The sequence below is a fragment of the Nelumbo lutea genome, chromosome 4 (genome assembly GCF_056320005.1).
Source record: "Nelumbo lutea isolate HS-2025 chromosome 4, American lotus-T2T, whole genome shotgun sequence".
Lineage (NCBI taxonomy): Eukaryota > Viridiplantae > Streptophyta > Magnoliopsida > Proteales > Nelumbonaceae > Nelumbo > Nelumbo lutea.
In genome coordinates, this window is record NC_142687.1 from 14,173,217 (window position 1) to 14,200,835 (window position 27,619).

The 27,619-nt window shown below is 39.7% G+C and overlaps 2 protein-coding genes across 3 annotated transcripts in view; one reads left to right on the plus strand and one right to left on the minus strand.

Moving 5' to 3' along the window:
- Positions 1-460: 460 nt before the first annotated feature.
- Positions 461-4,997, plus strand: LOC148854074 (structural polyprotein). Its single transcript, XM_088983919.1, has 4 exons — positions 461-867; positions 971-1,109; positions 1,941-2,210; positions 4,682-4,997. The coding sequence occupies exons 1-4, from the start codon at positions 746-748 to the stop codon at positions 4,796-4,798; spliced, it is 648 nt and encodes a 215-aa protein (XP_088840045.1). The 5' UTR covers positions 461-745; the 3' UTR covers positions 4,799-4,997.
- Positions 4,998-6,554: 1,557 nt separating this feature from the next.
- The window catches only part of MOS14 (ARM repeat superfamily protein), a 63,471-nt gene continuing 42,406 nt past the window's right edge, over positions 6,555-27,619 (minus strand). For both annotated transcript variants that reach the window (XM_088983920.1, XM_088983921.1), the window contains exons 23-27: positions 22,243-22,362; positions 22,028-22,120; positions 21,765-21,910; positions 8,112-8,289; positions 6,555-7,134 (exon numbers count right to left, since the gene is read on the minus strand). In XM_088983920.1, coding sequence (XP_088840046.1) covers positions 6,856-7,134; positions 8,112-8,289; positions 21,765-21,910; positions 22,028-22,120; positions 22,243-22,362 — 816 coding nt within the window. In that variant the 3' untranslated portion in view covers positions 6,555-6,855. The remainder of the gene's footprint in view (positions 7,135-8,111; positions 8,290-21,764; positions 21,911-22,027; positions 22,121-22,242; positions 22,363-27,619) is intronic.

Below are 27,619 nucleotides of genomic sequence, written 5' to 3' on the forward strand. Positions count from 1 at the left end.
CTACACTAGTCCCAGTAAATTTGGAAAGGAGAGAGAATGAATTAGGCACCCCTCTCCCGGATCCAAATAGGTGGGCTCACATACGATATGGAACAAGCATAATAAACAATTATATAAACAAACTAATAAAGAAGGCATACCATAAGAACAAACCATCACAAAATTGAATCTATCTTACCAAATACTTTTTTTTACTATTATTTGTTTCATTTTCTAATATTTATTTATTTTTCTTATTTTCTTTTTTATTTATTTCACCATTTATTCATTTATCTAATTTAATCCCAACAATCTCTTTTTTTTTTTGCTATTTTCTTATGAAAACATATTTACACATTTATTTTATGGAATTATTTTTCTATTTTCTTGCATTTTTATCTTTTTATATATTTTTTATTATCGTATTTTTTCTTTTATTTAGTTTTATTAATTATATCTAAACTGCCATTTTTATCATTTTATGGAACCCTACTTCTATGTTTACTCGTTGGATTTATTGTCTATTACTCTATTTATCTAAAAAAATTATCAATTTCTTATCCCTGAGGCCACTCTGAGACATCAGATTGGAATCTATGCACTGATAACCCTATATACATCCATCAGTAGATCTCGTCTCCGACTATAGCTACGGCCTACTCCAGGAGAGGACCCTTCATTTTACGCTGTTCTGAATTTCTGATTATAGTTTCAGCAGAGGAGAAGAAGAAAAGGAAAAGAAGAGACGAAGGCGAGGCAAAAGGCCATGGCCACGGCGTCTTCAACTCCATCGTTATGCCTCTATATTCCTGTCCTCGTCATAGCCGTCTCCCTGATCTTGACTTCTCTCCGGAACGTAGAGGCAGCTTCACTTTTAGAACACGAGAGGTGTGTGGGAATTCTCTGTTATATGATTAGATCGATCTGTGTGATTATGACAATTGGACAATTTGGTGTGTGATTCATTGACGTTTTTTATCTGCTTTGGCAGAGAAAGACAAGTTGGAAGAAGAAGCGAAGCAGGAGGACGTCGATTGCTGCTGAGTTTCAGGGAAACCCCAGGAGGAGGGAACGCCACTTTTGAATGCTCACCTTCAGGTCCCTGTGTTCCTTGCCTCTACTCCGAAAAGGTAAAAATTTAACCATTAGCGGGGGGGGGGCGGGGGGAGTTCTATATTTTCAGGTTTTTTCTGCAATTATTCAATTAATTAGCGTATGCTATGATAAATGACATCTTAAATTAATCCAGTCACAAGAACTAACTCCAACAGATTACTATTTATGGATTCTTTTTATGTGGTAATCACATCCATCGTTCTCCATTGGAATATCAAAAAAATCATCTCAGACTAATTAATCCTCAGGCCTTTCGACCATTTTTTCATTGATTCTGTTCCCTAGATCTTCCATTCATCCATAGGCTGTAAAGTGACAGTTGTAGCTGAAAGTTGCCCAACAGTAGCGCACCTTTATTCAATAGCTTGATGATGAATACCCATGCAGACTAGACCACCTATGTTTACATCATAGATCAACCATGGTAGTCTATACTTTAAGGTGCTTTAGCTGAATGGCACGCACGAGCTATTAATCTTTTCAGCGAGGACGTCCACGTATCAGTTATAAAAGAATAGTTAAGGTTAATAAGAACTAAGGTGAAACATCGAGAAACGTTACATAAGCACAAGTAACATACTGAAACATTAAAGGCTCACCTGTCTCCTATTTGATAGATGGAGAGAAAATTGAAATTCACAGGAACTTTCTGGTTGTGGTCATATATAGAGTGGAGGAACAAGTGTACCTGTTACTGATGCAGCTTCTATACACGGGTTTATATTTGCTGCATGCTACACAACTCTCTGTTGGTATAGTTTTACGCATATAAACCATTTTTGTCCTCTTGATACATGTCATCACCCTGTGCTTACTGCTTAGCTTCTATAACTTTTATCTTGTAGAATGATGAGAAATATCGCTGTAGCGAGACTGGCTACCGCATTCCTTTGAAATGCATAGAAACTAAAGACAGCTCACAGAAAGAAAATGGCAAGAAATCTCAGAAAAGCCGATCAGTCTTGGAGAATTTGCATGAACTTGCTATTGCTTTAAGTTATAGAAGGTTGCTGGATGATTCATCCACATTGGAGGGTAGAAGGCAGGCTTACATTACTTATAGAAGCTGTATTCCAGCAGTAAATGAAGAGAAGTTGTCAGTGCTTGGTTTTGAGGTAAGACATTCACTGTATATTCTTTTCCAATAGAGTAGCTGACTTTTTTTTTTTTTTGCATTCAGGTCTGATTTTCTTCCATGTTTACCCAATTGATGCATAGTGTTTCTTTGTCATCAGCCCCATTCTCTGTTGATCCTTTTGGATTCGAGCTATAAGAGGATTGGTTTCAATTTGGTCAATTGTTTGTGATTACTTTCCTTGCAAATTGCAATACATCTATGTTCAGTAAATTAATCTTTATTATTGATCAAAAGAGGAAAAGGGAAAAAATTGGAAAAAAAATCATGTTCCTTATTTCTGTTGAATCAGAGAAACATGACATGCACCAAAATTGAATCATATCAACATACTTGGATAGCACAAGGAACACAGAAACAAGAATACTCTCATTATTGTTGAGACTGATATGAACCGGGCAATTATTGGTAAAACCAGTAGAGACACTTTATATTAAGAAGATTGAGGAATAATCTCTGATCAAAGAAGCTATAGTTTAGGATTGAGAGCTACATTTTCCTCTTACAGCAAATAAAGTAGCTCTATATGGGTATAACATCCTTATATATAACTTAAAAGCTATATGTCCTGCCTTTTATGTTTACTTCTGCCTAGATTTTTGTTTCCAGTCTAGTAAAATCATTTCCAAGGAGTTGAAGAAAAGGTGGTCCAAGTCCTGTCTTTGGAGCTCATAATGCTGATATGCTGATCCTTATGTAAGGAGAGAAATAGAAGGATTTTTTTTTTAATGTAAAACATGAATGCTCAGAAGGTGTGATCATTGGTAAAATCAAGGGACTAGTATAGTTCTTGGCTGTGATTCTTGAAGAATTCTGTGGTATTAAGTATGATTTTTTTTTAGTACAAATTAGAAGATGTACAGATCTGATTGGGCACTGCACAGCTCCTTGGTGTGCAGATTTGAATTGTTTTTTGAGTATAATATAATACTTTACCTTTTATCAAAATAAAAAGTATGGTTGTTTTTGAAGACAATGGGATCATATTAATTTTTTTCCAATTTGTTTTGTTTATGATCAATCATGGTGATCTTTTTTGGCGGAACTTCTCCATATTTTTGTGATATAAAGCTATTAAAAAAAAACTTTACATATGTGTTGGTTCTCTTGCAATTTGTATTCAAATTCCTTTTTTTTTTCTTATAATTGCTACTTAGGTATGTTGCGTATTGTGGTTATTGCTACTTGAAGTGCCGCCAGATCAGTGCCACCTAGGCATTGAGTTTGACTGCCAATTTTCTGTTTGGTTGAGACTGTTTTGAGTTAAAACAGTCATAAAATGTTTCTACTAGAAACAGAGGTTTTAGGGGAGAAATCAAATTGAATTTTCCTCCATCAGCTGCCCGTTTGAAGAAATTGCCCAATGACCTGGTGGTTCTTAGTTGGCGTCCTACATGCAGTGTAAAGTATATATATTCTGCTGCATCTCATACTAGCAAAGATGGATATATGCCATCAAATACCCATAAATCCTACCTCTAAAACAAAGGTTCTCTTTTGTGTTCTATGCTTCTGATTAGATCTGCATCTAGATGCTAATCTATGTGTAATAATGAGCCGATAAAACATTTATTTTTAAATTTGACCATTGAATGAGAATTAGTATAGGTGTCACTTTGAATATAAACATGCAATGCCAATACCAAACACCCTTTTTTTAATCAGCAAATACCGAACACCATATTGCTCAAAACACTTGTTCAACACCTAGTCAGCATAAGTAAAAAAAAAAAAAAGCAAGTTTCATGTCCAAATACCTGTGTTGGCATTTTGACATGAAATGTCATTGCCTCTAAAAATTTGAGCCTGAAATGGAAGTGGTACCAAAAACAACCTTAAACATTGTTCTGTGTGTATATACTTTTATGCTAAAACTTGACACTTTCCTCTATTGCATCTTTAATGGACATTGGACAATGGTTTATTGATACTGGGTAAAAGGGCTTTCTAGTTATGTGCTCATGGAAGACCACAGGAGAGCAGGTAGATAGTTGTGGGTTTTCTGCAGTGCACTAGTTCTCCAAATACTGTTTCAGAAGTAGAATTCTTATAATTGGATTTTTTTCCAGGATGACTGGCTAACGTGGTTATGTGATATAATTGCCATCCCCCTGCATTGTTACCTTCGACATCATGACATGGGGTTGGGCATATGATCATAATAAAATAGAGCCGGAAAATTTCTCTTATTTACAAATTATGAACCTGGGCATGTTGAAACAAGAACTCTATTTGGAAAATTTCTCTTATTTACATTGTGCATAACTACGTAGCATATGCTGTGTTCCTGAAGTTAAAGGACATTTATCAGTTCCAAACCAAGGGGGATGAAAATTTCATCCTCTTATTCCATTGTTTTGTCTCACCTGTGATGGGTTTCTCATTATTTAGTATATTACTTGAAGGCGTATGAACTTCATTTGGCACCTAACCACCTTTATTTTTCTACAGGGGATTATGTTATGTCTGTTGATGGTTAGCAGTTCAGTTTTTTATTTCAGACGAAAACGAACTTTTGCCATGTCTGGAGTTGGTGCAGCAAGAACACAAACCAATTCTAGGTTCTAATGCACACTGGAGAACATGATAATGAAGCAGCCTGCATATTCCTTTGCTTTGATTTGTTTCCTCCATCTTAGTTTGGCCTTTTTCTTCTTCTTTTTCCTTTTTTTTTTTTTGAATAAATGGTACAAAAGGATCATGTACGCATTAGCATTCTTTGTAAAAGATAGAAATTTCAAAGGATGGAAAGTAGTGTTCTCTAACATGTTCATGCTTGACAGCCGAATACAAAGATGGTGTTAATATAGACATCAAAAATCATATTGTAAAAAATCGTTTACACCAGCGCATAAACCTTCAATCATATTCTACCACAATGGAATTCAGAAAACGAATACCATGCCAACTTATTCTTGGGATTTAATAAGATTGAGAATTAAATTGAAGTTACGTAAACAAGACAAAGAAGCTAAGCTAATTTTTTGGTTCCTCACATTTTAATCTTTGTAAGATTCCTTCTTCCTCTGACATGTTAAGATCAAAGGAAAATGTTACTTTTCACAGGTTGTGTTGTATCATACTATCATTGTTGTTTTAACCTGAAACATTTTGGATTGATTAATATAATTGTCACAGAACTGTTGTTTGAGGCTGTTTAGCAGGCATACCTTAAAAATGCATTTTTGGGACTGATCATTGATGTCTATTGTTGAATGTGGAAATTTTTTCGGTATTACATATTACAGTATAGAACATTGCAAGGGATTAAGTGAAAGACAAGACTTTATGTGGGCTCAACTGACCTACCACGGGCACAGAAAGCCTGCAGTTAGATGGGTTGAATCCTGCACCTCCATATTTGGAGGAATGCTAAGTGACCATCTTATCTATTGGGTGGATCGACGCTAAATGTTTCTTGTAGAAACCGCAAATTGTATATTGGCACCAAACACAACCTTAGAAAAGAACTACCATAATGACCATCAACTGCAATGCTGGTGGATTTCCAAGGTTTTGACTATGATTCAAACCTAAAAGTATTAGTTGGCTCAACACTAATTTTCAATAAGAAGCAACTAAAATAACTGATTCAAGTCTACTACCATGTTGATACTGTATTAGCTGATTTACGTCAACTACCATTTTGCCACCATTATTAAACACTTGAAACCGTATTTCAAACTTCACAGATGTCCCGAATTCCCTGCACTTAGCGTATCATCAGTTTAAAAGCCAATACTTAGTGTGATATGGTAAATTTTGAACTTGACGTCGTACTCGATTTCTAGTACTATTATCAGTCAAACCTTAAAAAGATCTCGGAAATTAAATAGAAATTTTAAAGTAACAAATAAGCAGAGATGAGAGATCGATGTTAAGCACAGAAAAAAACGCGGTAAAAATGCACATCCCCATGAAGAGACGGGAGATGCGCCTATTTGGGGTCTATAATGATATTACTAGGATGTGGGTATGATACATGGGAGTTTCTTCTCCACATGGCAGATCCCAATTCTGTAATGAAATCAACCCTAATCATCACCCATAAGGCCATAACTAGAGCAGCTAAATATGCATTTCTTTATTGAGGTACCATTTATTCGCCTGTTGAATGGACGGAGGACGGATGAACACAATTTTTGCTGTGAAAGAGGGACAGCTGAAATGCAACTGAAATGTTAAGAAAAAAATTTACTCTGAAATAAAAAAGAGCCTAAACTAAGTAGTAAATACATTAACACTGACAAGGGTAGATATAATTTAATCTTAATATTCAAATTCAATTAAAGACGGCCAATGGTAAATTAATGAAGCAGACACGTACCGATACTTTGAACCTTGAATATATGAAGTTCGATAAATCACATAAATCAAGGAAGAAAAAAAAAACAAAAAAGAACAAGTTTTTTAACCAGAGAAAAAGAGGGCATATGCAGATTACACCGGTAGTAGGATGGAGGAAAGAAATACATACCATCCCTCAGCTCACTCACAAATTACAATGATGAACTTCGTAATAAATGATGATTAATACACAACTAATGATGATGATGATACACAATCAAATAATTATCACTGGATTGACAAATACCAAAAATTTCTGCTATACCGGTAATACCCTGCTAAGATACAGGTGAAATGTTCAACTCTAGAGGCCTTAAAACTCCCTGAACAATCTCTTGAACTGTACGGTTACGTCGGCAAACATCTGAAAGCTCCTCAACAGGAGCTGTTAGGGCATTAACATCAACCCCTGTTGCTGCTTCTGATAAAGCTTGGAGAAATCTTGAACGTTCTGCCTCAGTCACAGCTGTATGTGGAAGCAATGAAACGCTCTCTTTCGCCCACTCAAGCGCCTTGGCTCCATATGCTCTGGTTAGAGCTAGCAGTGCGTATGTTACCTGGCGTAAAGGTTATGTAAAACCATAATTTCTTCTAATATGAGAATACATGGATAATAGGCAGCATTGATTATGCATTCCCAAATGCATGTTTTGGACTACAATCATAGAAATGGGAACATTAATTTTAATTAAAGCCCAAAAAGAGTTCTTTGCCTACATTGTAGGCTGAATTTTGCCATACCAATGGGAATAAAGGGGAAGAGCTTTCAGAAGTATGAGATCGACACATCATGCGAGGAGCTTGAGACAAGAGAAACAGAAGAAAGTCATTATCCCTCCCTTCCAATTACCCATGAAAAAGTATTCTCTTTTAGTGGTGGTCTCTTGGGTCTATGGGCATGCAGTTGCCAGAATCCCTATCCCCCTCTCCCACCATTGTAGAGTATGACAAGAACGTTCAGGGAATGGATTCACTTGGAGTTTGATTAATTCATTAGGCAATCAGGGACCCAAGAAACATACATTGAGCATATCATGGTTCTATTGGAAAGTCCAATCTTACAAAGCTTGGTCAATTTTCTTACAAAAGAACCATTCTGTTTGATCAAAATCGTTCAATTTAGGTCACTAGGCTCCTCTATTTGGCCTATCCCGTTTCTTCCAGACAGATGATGCAGCCAATCCTGACCATCCATGAGATAGCACACCCTTTAGAAAGGTCATGCTTTCACTGCCCATGTCCACATTACCTCTACATCCTAACATGTATTGCAGCTTTCCCAAAAGGTGCAAGGCATCTGAAGCCATTACCTTTTAAATTCTAGAGGTGCTAAAAGAAAGGGCATAAAATGCATATCAAGAGCTCTCTTCGCCCATCAAAATAAGATGGTTACAGAAACATACAGAGCCGTTATGGATCCCTAGCTAGGCTCATACGGTAGATTCCTGGATCATTAAACCCTTCTAAAAAACTAGTCATAAAACCAGAGACACAACAATGTTTTCAATAACCAAATCTGGTTACGTATAATTACCGCTTCTAGTCGAGAACTTGGGAGTGCCCCTGTCAGTGAAGCTATCAAAATTCTGGCAAGGGTTGCACCCCGGGGAAGAATCACGCTATCCCTGATAGATTGGTACTGTTCTCCTCGACTGGAATTTGAAAGATCAAAGATATCTGACAAGAATGTCAAGATGGAATTGCAGGCCTCCCTGAAATTTAAAAAGGAAAATTTAAACAACAAATTATTTGTAGATAAATGCCAAAAACAACACAAAAACATTGGGAAGGATATGGTTATCAAAGCACAGTTTCATCCCTCAAAACTATAAAATAATTTTGTCATTAGTGAGTCAGCAATTGAATTGTCACATGATACTAATCCAACCAGGTTATTTTTTAGCTCTGTTCAATAATCCCACCTTGCACATATTTCCTTGTCAGCTAATGCTGCTTTCCTTTTTCTAAAAATATTCATGCTTACTACAAGCATAGTCCAACAAAGCCTGGTGCAACTTGATTTGCACTAGCATGAACCCACCCATCGCAAAAAAAAAAAAAAAAGGGATTTGATTGGGGTTGAGTTGAACATTGACTTAGGGTTGAGTTCGGAAAATACCACAAGTAATTTATGATTGGGTTAGGTTAGGGTTGAGGTCATGCACATCAATGAAATATTTATATTATTCAAAACAAGTTATCTGTAAATCTTCTAGTGGCATCAATATTTTGATGAATCATCCACTTACAAATCTCAAACACCTCAAACCGAACCCTCAAATTCCTCCATCTCATCCTTATTGCCTACAGCAGTCTAAATATTATAACTCCAAATTCCAGCGTGCTCTCATTCTTATGTCATTAAGCTTCCTCAAACATCTTCAAGGTCGATAAATGGAAAATAAACCATCATCTGCAAGAATTGTCCATAGAGAGTACACAAACACAAGCTATTTGAACAATTTTCATTTGTACCTTTTAAATTTTATTGAGATATAGATAAAAATAAAGATGTAAAGCGAAAATGTATGTGCAGGTGTAAGGCGGCACAAATCTGCTCCTCCCCAGAACCCACATTGGTGGAAGCCTCGTGCACTGGGTTGCCCTTTATGTAATGCGCAAATCAAGTGTGTGCCCACTGCCTAGCAACCCTCAATAACTTCAAGCTAGCAAGGCTCCCTAACCAAAAGGTCTCGTTTTGCAATCAAATACCCCTATCCCCTAGTGGTAATTCCCCAAAACAGCTGGTTTCTGTCTGCTTCTTAACAAGATAACATATCTGACAAGCCATTTGCTGGCTATCAAGTCCAAATGAAGAATGATCTTAACTGCCTGGCCAGACTTAGTTACCTCTATTATAATTCGGCCTGCCTTCGAGTTCTGTTAGTTTGATAACAGCCAAGAAGAGAGAAGAAAGAAGAAAGAAAGAGAGAGAGAAAGGAGGGGAAAAGGAGAGAAGAAAAGTCTGGTTCAAATTAGGGAAAAAATCTCCCATTAAGCCAGACATGTTTTATATTACTAATATAATGGAAAAGACACATGTGCCCTTATTTAAGTGAGGGACACTAGTTCTAATATAATATTACAGATCAGCAACCTCAACATAAGTATAAAGATAGAAATACCCCTACACTAGCACTCCCCCTCAAGCTGGTGAGTATATATCATATAATCCCAGCTTGTTACATATGTAGTCCACTCTTCCCCGACTCAACCCTTCTGTAAATAAGTCTGCCCACTAGTTCCCTGTGTTAACATATGCAATGTCTATCACTCCATTCAGCACCTTCTCTCTCACAAAGTGACAGTCAACTTCTATGTGCTTGGTTCTTTCATGAAACACCGGATTAGAAGAAATATGAACTGCAGCCTGATTGTCACAATAGAGCTTCATTGGAGTGTTAATATTGTATCCTATCTCCTGTAGAAGGTTCCTTAGCCACACTAATTCACAAGCTGTATGTGCCAATAGCTCTATATTCTGCCTTTGCATTATTTCTCGCCACGACTGTCTGTTTCTTACTTTTCCATGTTACCAAATTACCCCCAATAAAAGTGCAATAGCCTGTGGTAGACCTCCCATCAGACATAGAACTGGCCCAAACAACATCAGTATACCCTTCTATTTCAAGTTTTCCACCACTTTTGTATATCAAACCACGACCAGGGGCCCCTTTTAAATACCTCACAATTCTTAGAACCGCATCCCAATGAGGAACCAAAGGTTTCTGCATGAACTAACTTACCACACTAACCGCAAATGAAATATATGGCCGAGTAATGGTTAGGTAGTTCAGTTTACCTATAAGTTGCCGGTATCTGCCAAGGTCTTCAAACACTTCACCCATATCACTACTCAACCTAGTATTTGTTTCCATAGGTGTTTCAATTGGTTTAGCACCTAACAAACCCGTTTCCACCAGCAAATCAAACACATATTTCCTTTGACACAAATTAATAACATGCTTAGATCTTGCTACTTCTATCCCCAAGAAATATTTCAATTTACCAAGATCCATTGTTTGAAAATGTTCCTGTAGAAAAGTTTTCAACCTGTCAATGCTCATTTTATCATTCCTTGTAATAACAATATCATCTACATACACCACCAATAGAATTTTTCCTGCCTGAGAGTCATGACTGAAGACGGAATGATCAACTTGGCACTATTTCATACCAAACTTCTTTACCACCTCATTGAACCTACCAAACCATGCTCGAGGAGACTGTTTAAGCCCATACATAGCCTTCTTTAGTCTGCATACTTTACCATCCTCCCCCTGAGCAACAAACCCCGGTGGTTGCTCCATGTAGACCTCCTCGAGCAAATCACCATGCAAAAAAGCATTCTTGATATCAAGCTGATAGAGGGACAAATCATACATAGCTGCAAGAGAGATCACAACACGAATCGAACCTATCTTAGCAACTGGGGAGAAAGTCTCTGTGTGGTCAATACCATAGGTTTGGGAGTACCCTTTTGCAACCAATCGAGCTTCCAGGCGCTCAACACTACAATCAGGCAAATACTTAACAGTATAAACCCACTTACAATCGACAGCCTGCTTCCCAAGAGGAAGAGCGGTGAAGTCCCAAGTATGATTATGAAGTAGGGCTGAGAGAAGTTCTTCCATTGCACGACACCACCCTGGAGAAGCAAGGGCTTCCTAGACATCCTTAGGAACAACAACTGGGGATAATAAAGAGATAAACTGGCGATGGGAAGCAGAAAGGTGAGTGAGTGAAACATAATTAAAAATAGGATGAAGGGTACAAGTGCGCTTAACTTTCCGCAAGGCAATGGGAAGATCAAGATCAGAGACTGGGTCTAGGGCTGGTGTGGAGACAATTGCCGGATTTGTCGACGGTGATGGAGCCGAAGGAGTAGCAGCCGGTACATGTGGGGCGATGTGTATACGCTTGACGGATAGGTGGGCGTTCAACAGGTGGTGGCACTGGAGGCAAGGACTTGGTCACAGCTGAAACAAGGAAAACAGAACCGGCAACTGGAAGTGGAAGAGGGGGAGGTGATGAGGAAGAAGCATCACCAGACCCCAAGAAAAACGGAGTAGACTCAAAGAAGGTAACTTCAACACACACAAATGAACATCGAGAACTAGGATGGTAACACTTATACCCTTTCTGGGTCCGAGAATAGTCAAGAAAGATGCACTTAATGGATCGTGCATCTAACTTGTCCTTCTCGGGGCCCAAATTATGGATGAAGCAAACACACCCAAAAACCCGAAAAAGAGGAAACAGAGACAAGGTGGTTAATGGGGAATGACCATCAAGGATAGACGTGGGCATCCGATTAATCAAGAAGCAAGAAGTAAGCACCACATCACTCCAAAAGGGTTTGGGAACATTCATGTGATGCATGAGGGATCGTGTTGTTTCCAAAAGATGACGATTCTTTCTCTCAGCCACCCCATTTTGTTGTAGAGTGTAGGTACATGAGGTCTGATGTATAATGCCATGTTGGTCAGCTTACTAACAGACATAAGGTTAAACGAAAATTTAGGGACATACAAAACTGAGGATAAAGATAGGGGGTTAAGTGAACCACCAACACCACAAATCGAGGATGTAAAACCATTAGCAAGAGTAACAGATTGTGATGTTGTGCAATGAGAGAGGGAAGAAAACACACCTAGAGTCCTGGTCATGTGATCGGAGGCTCTAGAGTCAATAATCCAAGGATTAGGTGTGGACGCCAAACAAGCCATACTTGAATGTGCGAAAGTAGTCGTGTTCTGCTGAGATATGGATTGGACAAACCTCTCATACTCATCACAGGGAACACTCACCATCTCCTTCCCGGGAACATCTGTGGATGTAGGAGGCATCTGATCAGCTGAACGATTCTCCTATCTGAAACTGGTGTCACTAGTCAAGGCATGATTGGCCCAGGTTGAGGGTGGACCATGCAAGTCATAGCAATAATTAATGGTATGTCCATCCATACCACAATGAGTACATCTCCTCAGACCCGAGCCACGTCCTCTGCCACAGGCTCCCCCTGAATCTCTACCTCCAGTACGACCACCACCACGGTTATATGTAGGTCCACCACCACCACTTTGGCCATATACCGGACCACTGCTACGACCACAGCCAGATTGAGCTCCTCGAGCTCCACCTCTAACACCATGGCCCCTTGACACTACAAAGGCTTATCTATCTGAGACATTAGAGTTCTCAGTAGATCCAATGGAAGTCCTCCGAAGTCAAGCAAACACCTCTTCTAAGGAAGGGAGAGCTAACCCTCCTAGTATCTGAGCCCACATTGGTTCATACTCAAATTTCAGCCCCACCAAAAATCGAATCACATCCAGCCGTTCTCTTTGTTGTTGCGGAATTTTGACATCAGAAGTGAGGGGGTGATAAACATTCAACTCATTACAAATGTTTCCCATACTAGCATAGTACTCCTCAAGACTCTGATTGCCCTGTTGCAGATTAAAGTATTCATGATACAGCTGATATACTCTGGTTGTATTGTCTTGACCAGAATACAACTTCTTAGAATGGTCCCACACATCTTTGGCAGTGTCAAGAAACATGAAATTTACACTAATCTTGGGTTCCATATTGTTCCATAACCATGTGATAACCTGTGCGTCCTCTTGTTCCCAGTCTTCATACTCATGAGAAACAGTGGAGGGTTTCTCCTCCCTTATGTGTTTCACCTTCTTCTTTGCCTTCAGAAAAACTTCTAAAGATTTAACCCAAGGTACATAATTCTCTCCATTCAATTTAATGGAGGTCATTTGAACACTCAGGTAGTCAGCATGTATCATTACATTAGATTTGCTATCACTGTTATCTCCCATTGTTGAATTCTGTTACTACTGAATTCGGCACATTGCACACTACTTGATCACACGAATCACACTGCTGTCAACACTTGTTATTGCTGAAGGTTGCACTCCTTACACCACAAACCCTACCCTACAACTACCTAAAATCTCACCACTATATGAGAACCACTCCCCCTTCGAATCACACAAAAAAAACAGCATAAACCCTAGCACACAGTCTGAAATCCCATCATACGATCTGAAACATTCTTCCTATTTGGTTCATAACAAAAAATATGCATAGAAAACTCTTACCTCATCACCCAAAAAATAAACCACACAAGAAGAAAATCAGTCCACACAAGACACCCACTGCACCACACGAATCAGCCCTCTTCTCTTCATCGATTAAGGGAGGGCTTCTTAGAAACCACAGCAACCGACCACAAACAGCACAACTGGAGGCTTAGAAACCTCCAAGGGAAGAGGGCGACCACTCCATTTCAGCCCTTTCCCTTATCTCCAATCGATGGCAGAGAAATCAAGAGAAAACCCTAGATTGAGTGCGCAGAAAACAGAAATCTGGGCAGATCTGAGTTGCTTAGTTGAGCTCTGATACCATATTATAATTCGGCCTGCCTTTGAGTTCTGTTAGTCTGATAACAGCCAAGAAGAGAGAAGAAGAAAGAAGAAAGAAAGAGAGGGAGAAAGGAGGAGAAAAGGAGATAAGAGAAGTCTGGTTCGAATTAGAGAAAAATTACTTTTCCCATTCGGCCAGACATGTTTTATATTACTAATATAATGGAAAAAAAAACATGTGCCCTTATTTAAGTGAGGGACACTAGTTCTAATATAATACGACAGATCAGCAACCTCAACACAAGTATAAAGACAGAAATACCCCTACACTAACAACCTCAACACTTGTCCATTAGTGATTTAAAAGCAGCACCTAGGCACACAAGCAAGGTGCATTTCAAGGCATGTGCTTCGCCTAGGCCTAGGCACAGCACCTTTGAAGAGGTGTATGTCTGATGCACCGCCTGTTCAGTTTTGCACTTTTTTAAGCATTCACTTGCTTGCCAGTACTCCACAGTGGCCACCAGAGTTTCAGAGGGGGACTGGACGGTGGTAGAACGGAAGAGAGGAAGAAGACAAAATCATAGCTGTAGAACTAAAAGGAAATCCAACAGCTACGGGGGGGCCTCAGTCAGGGAAAGGGGGTCAGAAAACAGGTCATGTTCAAAATTCAAATACCCCACCCCTAATGGGGTCAATGTGGACATCGTGGATAAGTTAGCTGAGGCAGTAGTAGCCCGCTTCAAAGTAGCTGAACAATCTTTGGGCCAACTGGGCCTCAGCTGTGCTCAAGGAAATAGGAAAGTCTCTCTGTCAGCCCATCAAGACCCCGGCCCAGTGGGAATCAAAAGCCGAGAGAAGAACCCCAAGGTAGGTTCAAGGCCTTCGTACGGGGAGGGAAAAGGGAAGGGTAAAGCCCAGATAGAAGTATCATCATCTTCTTCAGAGTATGAGGGATCTGAGTTTGGAGAAGGGTCAAGCTTTTCTAATATGTGGAGAAGATGGAAGGTAGGAGAGCGAGGAGAAGTTTTGCTCAGAGAATGAGACACGTCAAGGAGAGTTCCCTGCGTAAGGTATCTCAGGAGATGAGCATCCCCGTGATGCTAGTCAGCCAGTTGGGGGTTCATTTGAAGGAGAGGGGGCGAGCTTGGCTCCTAAGGAGCTAATCCCAAAGACAGATTTCTTGGAAAGGGAGAGTTTCGCAAAAGTTACAGTTGCTCTATCTTCCCCTAGTGCAGAGAAGCAGGAGACCCTGGCAATAGATGTTGCAACACCTGAAGATTCTGGTGAGCTGGATGGCTTTCTGACTTTAGCTGAAGCTCAAATGCAGCAGGCGCCAGAACTGCTAGCGGTTATCCTCCCAGCCAGCGAGGTCCAGCAGACCCAACCTCAGCATGTGAATAAAAGGTACGTAACAGAAAATGAAATTTCAAATTGGGTTCTTTCCAAAAATCTCAGTTTTGGGGAATTCCTAGGGGTGTCCTTTAAAGGGCTCAAAGAGGAAACAAAAGCCTTGTTGGTGGCCATCGAAAACAGATTTCTGCTAGAAAAAGGAAAGAAAAATAAGAAGCAATCTGAGTTGTTGAGGTTAGCCTGGGGATTAGCTGACTGCGTGGGAGGCACGAGAAAGAGTTTAAATTCTTTAAAACATCAGTAATGGAATCTTTAAAAATAATCACTTGGAATGTCAGGGCCCTAGGGTCAAGCAGATGGAGGATGGTAATCGGGGGCTTCTTAAGGGACAAGAAGCCAGATTTCCTGCTATTACAGGAAACAAAACTACAAAAGTTAACCTTTGGAGCTGTTAGGACCATTTGGGGTTTTGATTCATGCGACTGGATTGGAATCACAGCCATAAACACGGCAGGAGTGGCACTTATCTGGAATAACAGCTCTTTCACACTGCTAGATAAACAGGTGGGAGCTTTCTCCATCTCAGTGAGGTTCATGTGGGAAGCAAATAATCTGCACTGCAGTTAACTGTGACAGGGATCTATCGGCTGGTGGAGTCAAATTTAAAGGAAGACCTCTAGGAAGAGTTAGACTCAGTCAAAGTAATGTGGGGAGGACCTTGGGTGTTAGGGGGGGCTTCAATGCTATATTAGTCCTCTAGATAAAAAGGGTTGTAACAGGATAAACAGATATGTGAAATCTCCTGTGGATTTTATCCAAAGGTGGAATTTGATAAACTTGCCTCTTTCCGGTGCGAAGTACACTTGGACTAACAATCAGGAAGAGCCAACCTTGGTAAGACTGGACAGATTCCTGATTTCTCCTGAATGGGAAGAGATTTTCCCCAATTCTAGTCAGGTAGCTCTGCAAAGGGTGGTGTTGGATAATATACCTCTCCTACTAAGCACAGGAGGGCTGAAAAAGAGGTCATACCCCTTCAGACTGGAACACTGTTGGCTGGATTCAGAGGAGTTGGAGGCAAATGTAAAGAGGTGGTGGTCTGAATTTTCAGTGGAAGGGACAGCTAGCCATGTATTTTTTAAAAAACTCAAAGGGCTAAAAGAAAAGATAAAGGTTTGGCAAAAGGAGAAGTGGATGAGTGATGGGGAAAAAAAAAGAAAGAGTGTCTGAAAATCATTGCTGATTTAGACAGGGAGGAGGAAGGAGGGCGTTTGGATGATGAGAAAAGAAAAAAGAGGTTTTCAGCCAAGAAATTGTTAGACCCCCTATTATACCAAGAGGAAGTAAAATGGAGACAGAGGTCAAGAGCTGTGTGGCTAAAAGCGGGTGATAACAATACTGCTTTTTTCAACAAGACTGCCAATGCAAGAAAAAGATTAAACTCCATAAAAAGCTTGGAAATTGAAGATGGAGTGGTCGATCAAGAGGAAGACGTAGCCAACTCTTTTGTTGGCTTTTAAAGAACCTTTCAAGATAAGGCAAAAGCTGGATTAAGGTTTGATGTTTGGCAGATCAACAGATAGCAGATTTGGAGAAGCCTTTTTCAGGAGTTCGGCTTTGGTCAGGGCAAAGCCCATTCAAGCACTCTTTACAGCCTTGCATTGAGAATATCTCCGTATTTAGGTGCTTTATTTTATGGAGAGACATTCCCAATACAAGGTTGCAAAAGGTGGTTGGAACGATGTGGGCACGGGCTTGCCCTGACGGAAGCCGATCTCCTTTTTCAGAAGAGGAGGTAAAGAAGGCCTTAGTTGATTTGGAAGGGGAAAAAGCTCTGGACCCGGATGGTTTCACCTTATTATTCTTTAAGAAATTTTGGGAGCTTCTTAAGGCTGATATCTTAAAAGTTCTTGAGGAATTTCATAATTCTGCAGCCTTGGAAAGAATCTTGAATGCAACTTTCATTTCCTTGATTCCAAAGATGAAAAGGGCTTCCGAGCTGAAGGACTTTAGACCAATAAGTCTGGTTGGGAGTATGTATAAAATCTTGGCCAAGATTTTAGCCACTTGGTTAAGGAAGGTGATAGATTCTTTGATATCAAAGTACCATGGAGCTTTTGTTCATAACAAGCATATTCATGATGTGGCTCTCATAGCAAATGAGCTAGTTGATTCAAGAAAGAGAGCTGGGAGGAATGGTTTGGTTTGTAAATTAGATTTAGAAAAGGCATATGATCATGTTAATTGGTCATTTCTGGATTATTTGATGGAAAGAATGCACTTTGGATCAAAGTGGAGGAGCTGGATGAAAGTTTGCATATCCGCTCCAACATTCTCTGTACTTGTTAATGGTACTGCTAGAGGCAATTTCAGAGGTTCAAGAGGTTTGAGACAAGGGGACCCCTATCTCCTCTTCAATTTTTACTAGTAATGGAAGGACTCAACAGAATGTTGGACAAGGCTGTGGAGTTGAATCTGTTGGAAGGTTTTGAAGTCAGCCCAAATGGTACTTCTATTCCAATCTTGCAGTATGCTGATGACACTATTTTTCTGCAAGGCATTGGAGGATCAAGTTCTGAATTTAAAGCGCCTCATTTTTTGGTTTGAAATTGTTTCTGGGTAAAAGATGAACTTAGCAAAAAGCGAAATTATAGCAGTGGGAGAAGTGTCGAACATTCAGAATTTGGCTGAACTATTGGGCTGCAAAGTAGGATTTCTTCCCACAAGCTACATGGGGTTGCCTCTGGGTGAAGTGCACATCAAAATCCATTTGGAACCCAATTTTGGAGATGATGGATCAAAAACTGGCCACATGGAAGGCTATGTATCTTTCCAAAGGAGGGCAGGTAACTCTTATAAAGAGTGTCCTAGCCAGCTTGCCTACCTATTTTTTGTCTTTTTATCCAATCCCTTTGGAGGTGGTGAAGGCATTAGAAAAAAAAAAAAAAAAAGACGAGATTTTCAGTGGAGGGTTTGGAAAGACTCACATAAGTACCATCTAGTGAAGTAGGAGCAAATATGCAAACCCTACTCACAAGGGGGCTTGGGGATATGAGATTTAAAATCCTTCAACTTAGCTCTATTAGGCAGCTGGCACTGGAAGCTTTATGCAGAAACGGTATAACCTGTGGAAGAAGGTAATAGCTGAGAAATTTGGGCAGGACAGTAATGGTTGGGAGTGTGATCCCCCTCCTTCAACTTAAGGCTGCAGCCTTTGGAAAGGAATTTGCAGAGCTAGCACCAAGTTCAGACAGGGTATCAGGTTCAAAATAGAAGATGGCAAAAGGATCAGATTTTGGCTAGACCCTTGGAATGGGGAGAGGTCCCTTAAAGAGTTGTTTACTACCTTGTTCAACCTGGAAGCTGACAAAGAGGTGCTGGTAGCTGATACTTTTGTAAAGAGGGGAGAGAACATATGCTGGAACAAGTGTTTTAAAAGTGCAAGGCAAGGCATGCACCAATTTCCTCCTTCCTTGTACCTTCTAATTCACCTTCTGGTTTTGGCTGGAACCTGGGTTTGAGAAGAGCTATCAGGGACACAGAGTTAGATTGTTTTTCAGCCCTATTATCCGTTCTGGATGGGGTTTTCCTTGCTCCAACAAAGGCAGATAATAGAATCTGGACTCTCACTCCACCGGGGTCCTACACTTATGCCTCCTTCTTTAAGGCCCTATTACCCCCCTCTCCTATTGGTTTGTCCTTCCTGGTTAAAGAGGTGTGGTGTCAACCTATTCCTCCTAAGGTTGGGAGTTTTTGTTGGGAAGCCTTCTTGGAAAGAGTTAATACAGGGGATTTACTTCAAAGAAAAAGACCCAATAGATGTTTATCTCCTAACTGGTGTGTCCTCTGTAAATCTGATGGTGAGTCTGGATACCACTTACTAATTTCTTGTCGGTTTGTTAAAGGTATTTGGGAATGGTTTACTTCTTTGTTTGGGTGCATGTGGACCCCTCCTTTGAATGTGCAAAGTTTATTCACATCTATGCCTCGCTGGACAACAAAAAGGGCAAAGATCATGTGGAGAAGTGTTAGGGCTGCAGTATATTGGACTGTTTGGGAGGAGAGATTCACGGATTTTGTCAGATAAGGAGAGAAGCTTGGAAGCAATCTTGGAGAGTATCCATGTTAGGGTGATACATTGGTTGAAAACTTTAGAACTGTTTACAGACTTCTCAGTTGATCAAATGATAAGAAATTAGGAGATTGCAGATTCAGCTCCAGTGAAGAAGACCTCAAGTTCTTGTTGGACACCTCCACCTCAAGGCTTTACCAAACTGAATTTTGATGGCAGCAGCATGGGTAATCCAGGACCTTCCAGAATAGGGGGATTGATAAGAGAAGAAAAAGGGAACTTGTTAGCTATGTATTCCGGTCCAATTGGGGCGGGCAATTCTCTATGGGCTGATATTCTAGGAGCTCTTGAAGGGATCCAAAAAGCTAAGGACATGCATAGAAGGTGATTCTGAAATTGTGGTGAATTGGCTAAAAGAGGATAGCTCTAAGCTCTGGATTTACAACAATGAAAAGAGGAAGTTTAAGTGGCTAACGAAGGACATCGAAGTTCATTGCACATGGATAAAAAGAAATGCAAATTCCTTGGCAGATGGGCTAGCTAGACAAGGGGTGAACAAAAACTCTCTTTTGGGCTGTGTTGTAAATTTTTCATGGTTTGGGTGTACATTGGTATAGTAGGGAGTTAGGATTCTTTAGCTCCTTTTCTATGTAACTTCCTAAGTTCGCAATAATTAATAAAATTTACTGTTATTGATAAAAAAAAAGGCCCACAATTAAAAAAAAAAAAGAAAAGCTAAATAATAAAAAAAATGCAAAAAAATAAAAAATATATAAAGCATAAAATTAATAGAAATATAAACTTAAATTTTAAAATAAATGTTTTAAAAAACCTATTATATAAAATTAAAATACATAAACATAATTTGTAAAGCATATTCAAATGAAAATTTAAAATTGAAATCAAACATATAAAACATTTTCAAGCATATACAACCCACAATCTATTTTTTTCTCAATTGCATCAAGTGGCTAATGTGATATATTACATTATTAATTCTACGAGCTGCCTTTGTGCCACGCCCCTCAAGGAAACCCCAAACAAGTCCATGTTAGGGTCTTAAATTCTAAGTTTTCACACAAAAAATAATAATTTTATTAGTTTTAATTTTCACTTGCTCACTGAAGCTTCAAGAACCCCCTATTTAGTAATGTTGTCCATTCATTTGTCCTAATAAAATATCTTCTTAAAAGCAATTAAAACTATAAAATTATTATTTTTTGTATGAAAACTTAGAATTTAAGACCCTAACATGGACTTGTTTGGGCTGGCCTCAAGGAGTGTGGCACGGGGGTCTGGGGACGGAGCCCCCGGCCCAGCCACCAGACTCAAAAAAAAGGAAAAATCAGCAAATTTTCAAAAGGCGCACACCTGGGCTAAGGCGCAAGGCGCACCAGGCATACGCCTTTTATGGGCTGCGCCTAGGACCTGGGCGAGGTGCCTACCCTGAAATGCGCCTCGTCTGTGCGCCTAGGCGCGCCATTTAAATCACTGGCTGGAACCCATCCTTCAGAAGGGATTTTAATGATTGGGAGATTCAATAGATATCTAGCTCTGCTTCAAGATCAGATTCTGAACTTGCAAAGCCAGGATTCAAGAGTGTGGAAATGGGAGAAATCAGGAGTATTCTCAGGTAAATCCTTCTACAGATATTTAGCATGTGGAAATGGTAAATGACTACATGTTTTCCTAGCCGGGTCATTTGAGGGACAGTAGCACCCATGGATGATAAAATGCTTGAAAGAAGACAAATTAAGATTATCTACCATGGGTGATGGTACCACAAGCCCTTCTCTGTCTTGCTTCATCTTCTTCTTTGTCATTTACAAATAAATAAATAAATAAACCTCTTTCACCTTTGCTAGTTAGTGTCCACACCCCATTTCCCGCTAAAATTCTGCATAAATCCTAAAGTTTTATCCCATTATATGGTACAATCCCATTGCTTGTAGTTCCAAGTGCTTAATTGTTTTTCATTCTAGATTTTTTTTTCAGTAACAAATCAGGTGATACCATGATAGTACAGAGACTTCTAGTCATATGCACAGGATGCAAAGGATGAATATTTCAACTTTTTTTCCATAGGTCAGTGATAAAAATAGCAGAATTACATCGATAAAGAATGAGGATCCACCCACATCATGCATTGGATGAAAGAAAGGTTAAGTTCGAGATCAGATTTGCAGAGTGAACTACAGAAGTTCTGGGTGTGAGGATGATCAAATGAGCTCTCACTTATCAGTGTTGTACTTGAATTCAGGAAGAATGAGAAAATTTGTCTTATATTTTGACTCATGGATCTGGTATATTTCCATGGAAAGGCAACAAAATCATACACTGAAACCATCAAATTGAAAAAAGAGAAATGGCAAGATGGTACCTGTGTTGTATTGTGATCCCAACCATAGAACAATCAACTAATGAAGGGAATATAGCGGAAGGAACAAATATATGAGGACAATAACGTATACACCTTGATGCCAACAAAAAGCAGTCATCTGCTATGTCTGGTCTAGCCGTAAAATCCTACAATGTGCATTATAACCCCAAGATTAATATCTATTGGCATAACTCAAATTACCAACTTTATATCAGTCCAGGAGATCATAAAGAAGCAATTACCAAGTGACCCCAAGGCCATACCTGAATTTTAGTCAGAAGATGTGTTGTATGACTGAAGAGAGATTCAATTAAACTTTTAAGGTAGTTCGCACAAGATGGATCAGATCCAAATATCTGTCACCCAAGACATCCACTAAATACTCAAAATGGAAGAATTAAAAGAATCGTAAGGTAGAAATGTTCAATTATTGACCCAAAAAGATGCACATGCTCAAGAAACAAAGAAGAAAACCAACCTTTATCACTTCACTTGAGAGGTAAAGGAAGCATGGTTGATGGTGTTGTTGATAAAGGCATTGTATCTCCTCAAGCATTGCTCCTATAGTGACACCCATGAACTTCCCAGAGGTTCTCACCTTGATAAGAATCAATAGCATGAAATAATTAAGCTAACTAATTTTTAGGAAAGCTATCATGCATGTAAATTGTTGTCTCCTTGTATCATCTTTTGCTTCCATAGCTCGGAAAAGATTGAGGAAAATGATACCCATAAAACCAGAGCAGGATGAGCAAAATTGGGTGTGAAGTGTGATAGGAGAATACCACTCAGGCTAGAAGGAAAATTTTATAAACAATTACAAGGCAAGCAGTGTTGTATGGAGCTGAGTGTTGGGCGGTGAAGAAACATGTCCAAAAAATAGTATAGTGGATATGCGAATTTTGAGATGGATGATTGGGAAAAATGGAAAGGAGAGGATAAAAATGATCATATTTAAAGGCACCTATGAATTGCTCCAATAGGTGATAAAACAAGGGAAAGTAGACTAAGATGGTATGGTCATGTACAGAGAGGACCATCCATAGCACCAATGAGAAGAAGTGATCTGTTACAAGTTGAAGGATCCAGAAGAATTAGAGGCAGACCAACAATGACATTGGTTGAAGTAGTGAGAAATGATTTAAGGACACATAATTTAACAATGTGCAGAACATAGGATTCATGTAGCCAACTCCATATACTTGGGACAAGGCTTAATTGAGTTGAGTATAGAAATGATAGGAATCCATCAATCTTGTCAATGCAGTAAGGTGGCTAGTCTTGGCCTCCCCAGGCAACGTGGCAAAGGTGCTAACTAGTACACCAAAAAAAAAGTTCTAAATTTAAGATATTGATAATATCATATATTTAAGTTAATAAACCATAAATCTGCAATTAAATATTGGTCTAAAACATATACTTTACAGTCTCAGGACCTGTTTGATAACGGCTAAGGTGGGGATGACTTTTTTTTTTCTTTTAGTGAACAAGGGCCTGTTTGTTTGCTTTGACATCCGACATCTGAAAATGCAATAATTACATTAAGAGGTGTATTAGTATTGGTGAACTTTTCTTTCCTCTGAACTCAGAATGCAATAATTACATTAAGAGGTGTGACAGAACATTTGCACAAGCTGTCACAGATGGCATTAAAACCAATTCCTTAAACACACATGGTCGTCTGGGAAAAGGTGATAAGGAGGTTGCAAGTTTGCTTGAATTAGTCACAAGACAAGTGGGAAGCTGAACCGTTGGGCCACTTAAAGTTATTTAGGGCCCAACCCAATCCAGGCCAGGTAATAGGGAGTGGGCCTTCTTAAATTGGTGGGCCCGAGCCAAATAATAGAAGAAAGGACAGAATAATTAGTGGGCCGAACTCTATGGGCTTATCTAAGGGGGGACAAAGGGTCCGCCCAGCAGGTCCACATACTACTCTAACTTGCAATTCTGGGCCCAGTAGGCCCAAAAGGTTAAGTGGGTTATACTTAACTGACCCAAGATCCAGGAGGGCGCGTGATGACTTAAAGGTGCACGAGACAAGGCATGAACCTAAGGCAGACAGTAAAATGGGTATACCATCGTCTTCATCGAGCTCTCTCTCTCTCGCTTGAATAGTTCAGCGCAGGTATCCAGTTCTTTACAGTGGAGACCCTCAAAGAAGATGGTACAATGTGACCAGGAGCGCTGTAACCCGAGGTGTGTGAAGAGTAGTGCGGATTCCGACTCAGATTCAGACAGATTGACAGATGTTGAAGAAATCTCTGACTCAGATTCAGAAGCTGGAGAAACCATCAGCTTGGGAAGTATCGACCTTCAAAAACCAAAAGATATGATGGAAGAGGATAGCTTAAACACTGATCTACTATTCCTAGAGGAAGAAACAGATCTGCAAGACCCTGGAAATGTCCAAATGCAAAGAAGATTGAGCCTTAACAGTGGCGAACAGAGATTTCCCAAACCGGGTATGCCAGACAAAAGTCAGATGGAGTTGGAAACAGTTAAAGAGGTGCGGCAGATAACATCCCTGCCAATAAACCAGTCTATTCCATGGGCGCAGCATAGTCAGGTTTTCAGGCCAGAGAGACAGGAATCAGACATGGAGCCTTACCTAAGGATTCACACAGAGGGAAAGATTAGAGAAGTTTCTTTAAATGTAGAGGGCGAAAAAGTATTGGTTGAACCTAGTCCGATTCCACAGCTGAGTCAGGAAAAGGGGAAGGGCCAAGCCCTGACTCCAAGAATTGATACTCAACATCCGGTCCACATACTACCATCTCTGTTACATTCAGGTAAGCCTGTCCATTTAGGTTTAGATACTAATATGGGTTCTTTGCCTGTAACAGATGTCCTGGAATCTCAACCAGACCAACTAATTGGCAGCAGGGGAGTGGCGATTGATATTGATGGAGTCTGTACTGAGAAGGGTGTTGGATTGGTAGAGAGAAATCAGAAGGAATTAGAACAGATTTGGGAGCAGATTTGTGTCCTGTTGGAGGAATATAAACAGAAGGAGGAAATGCTAGAGATGATTCCAAATAACCCTGAATCTGAGGCAAGATCCAATGGATTGGGGCAAGAATTAGGAAATACAGAGCAGAACAGGAAGCTAGTTGGAAATAAGGGTAGGAAAAAGAAGAAAAAGTCTGAAGTAGAGAGACTAATAATGGACATTGAAGGGCATATCGAATTCAGTGGCATAGGGGAAAGGAAAAAGGGTTCTAAATGAAGGAACACAATACTGGAGGGCTAAAATCTTGAAGGTAAATGAAGATAATCAGTTGGAATGTAAGGGGTTTGGGCAGTGCTAGAAAGAGGAGATCGATTAAGGAGTTACTTAGGAGAGAAAGACCTGATGTTGTGATGCTGCAAGAGACAAAATTAACTGAATTGGATAGGAGATGGGTTAGAGAGGTTTGGAAAATAAGAGGGGTAAGATGGTGCTCAGTTCCGTCGTGGGGAGCTTCGAGGGGAATAGTTACGTTGTGGAGGGAGGACTTCGTAGAACCAGTAGAGGAGTTAAAAGGAAGCTTCACTGTATCCCTAAAATTCAGGATGGTGGAAGATTGTTTCACTTGGGTTCTAACAAATGTGTATGGTCCAACTATTACAGAGAGAAGAATGAGTTAAGGTAGGAGCTTAATGGAATTCAAGGTTTATGGGAAGGCCCTTGGTGTTTGAGAGGCGACTTTAATGCAATAAGATTCACAACTGAGTCAAATAATCCCAAACAGGTCATCACAACCAGTATGAGGAAGTTCAATGAACTCATTAATAGAGCTTCATTTGCTACAGGCTACCTACACCTGGTCCAATTTCCAAGAAAATCCAATTTGCTCGAAGCTTGATAGGTTCCTATTTAATAAGGGTTGGGAGAGCCATTGGAGAGGTTTGGTGGCTAAGGCCCTATCTAGGATAACCTCCGATCATTGCCCTATAGAAGTAGGAAAAGAACCCTTTGGTAATGGGCCCAGATCATTCAGATTTGAGAATGTGGTTGACACATCCGGATTTTTTGCCTAAGATTAAGGAATGGTGGAGGGAAGAGATGAGAGAAGTGAAATGGAATGGGGTTAGATTCCACAAAAAAATAAAAAGGTTGAGAGGCAAAATAAAAGAATGGAATAAGGATCAATTTGGAAGAGTGGAGGAGGTAAAAGCTAGATTATTGATTCAGATTGAGGATTTCATGCAAAAGAATCCAAAGGAATGATGGATGAGCAAGACAGAGAAATAAGAAGGAAACTGAAAAAGGAGTTAGAGGAGATTTTGTTGAGAGAGGAGATTTCATGAGACAAAAATCCAGACATAAGTGGATCAAGGAAGGGGATGGGAATACTAAATTTTTTCATGCTATGGCTAATGGGAGAAGAAGGAAAATTTTGATACTAAAGCTAGAGGTTGATGGTGTGGAGATAACCTCTCAAGAGGAGATTGCTAGTAGGATTGTGAATCATTTCAAATCAATCTTTCAAAGACCTTTAGAGAATCGGTTAATAGTGGGGGAGGAGAATTGGCCAACTTTGAACCAAACAGATAGGAGATGGCTAGAAAGAACGATTGAGGAAGAGGAAATTAAACAAGTTGTCTTTTCTATGGATAGGGCTAAGGCACCAGGTCCAGGCGAACTTACAATGGCTTTTTATTAGGATTGTTGGGACATAGTCAAAGAAGATTTAATTGGAGCCTTTAGAGAATTTGAGGACAAACATGTTGCGAGTCCTGGAATCAATGCCACCTTTCTAGCCTTAATTCCTAAAAAGACTGATGCCAAACACCCCAAAGATTGTCGGCCAATCAGCCTGGTGACAAGCATCTATAAGATTCTGGCAAAAGTGCTCTCTAGGAGGATCAAAGCAGTTCTACCTTCTCTCGTTTTCCAAGCACAAGGAGCCTTTTTACAGGATAGACAAATTACGAATCAGATCCTTATTGCAAATGAGAGTGTGGAAGAGATTAGGAGATCGGGTAGAAAAGGATTTGTCTGCAAACTGGACTTGGAGAAGGCCTATGATTTAGTGGATTGGAGATTCCTGCTGGAGAGGTCAAGAAGACGTGGAATTGGGGACAAATGGTGCAATTGGATAAGAGGATGTTTAAATTTTTGTCGTTATTCTGTTTTGGTGAATGGGGTTGTTAAGGACTTCTTTCCAGCCAATAGAGGTTTAAGACAAGGTGATCCACTTTCCCCTTTCCTCTTTACTCTAATTGCTGATGTCTTTAGTAGAATGATCTCCATAGCAGATGAGGAGGGCCAAATAAAGGGATGGAGAATGGAGAATAAAGGCATCCCAGTAACTCACCTTCAGTTTGTTGATGATATTGTTATTTTCTGTGAAGGGATTGAGTTGAGAAAAGTGGAGAACCTTAAGATTTTAATAAGTACTTTTGAGAGGGTCTCCAACTTGAAGGGTAAACTTTGATAAAAGTTGTGTGGCTAGAGTAAATATGGAGGATAGGGAGATTGAATCCATTGCAGAGTGCTTAGGTTGCAACATTTCTTCTTGGCCTTTGGCATACTTAGGACTACCCTTAGAAGCTAACCCTAAAGAAAGTAGTTTCTAGACCCCTATTGTGGAGAAATTTTATAAATACTTGGCGGCTTGGAAAAAGAATTACATCTCAATAAAGGGTAGGCTGACTTTATTTAAGGCTACACTTGCCAATCTTCCAACCTACTTCCTTTCAGTGTTCGGGATTCCTCCAAGGGAGGCTAAGAAATTGGTGAAGAGAATGAGGGACTTTTTGTGGGAACTAGGAGAGGTGAATAAGGATCATTTGGTTAGATGGGAGATATTTAACAAACCAAAGGAAGAAGGGGGTCTAGGGATAGGGAACATAGTGCTGAAGAATGTAGC

What these genes read in the sequence shown, in the direction of transcription:
- LOC148854074 (XM_088983919.1), top strand. Translation starts at nt 746, where the DNA reads ATGGCCACGGCGTCTTCAACTCCATCGTTATGCCTCTATATTCCTGTC. An exon ending in TCACTTTTAGAACACGAGAG is followed by an intron (nt 868 to 970) that starts GTGTGTGGGAAT and finishes CTGCTTTGGCAG; the next exon opens with AGAAAGACAAGTTGGAAGAA. An exon ending in CTTGCCTCTACTCCGAAAAG is followed by an intron (nt 1,110 to 1,940) that starts GTAAAAATTTAA and finishes TTTATCTTGTAG; the next exon opens with AATGATGAGAAATATCGCTG.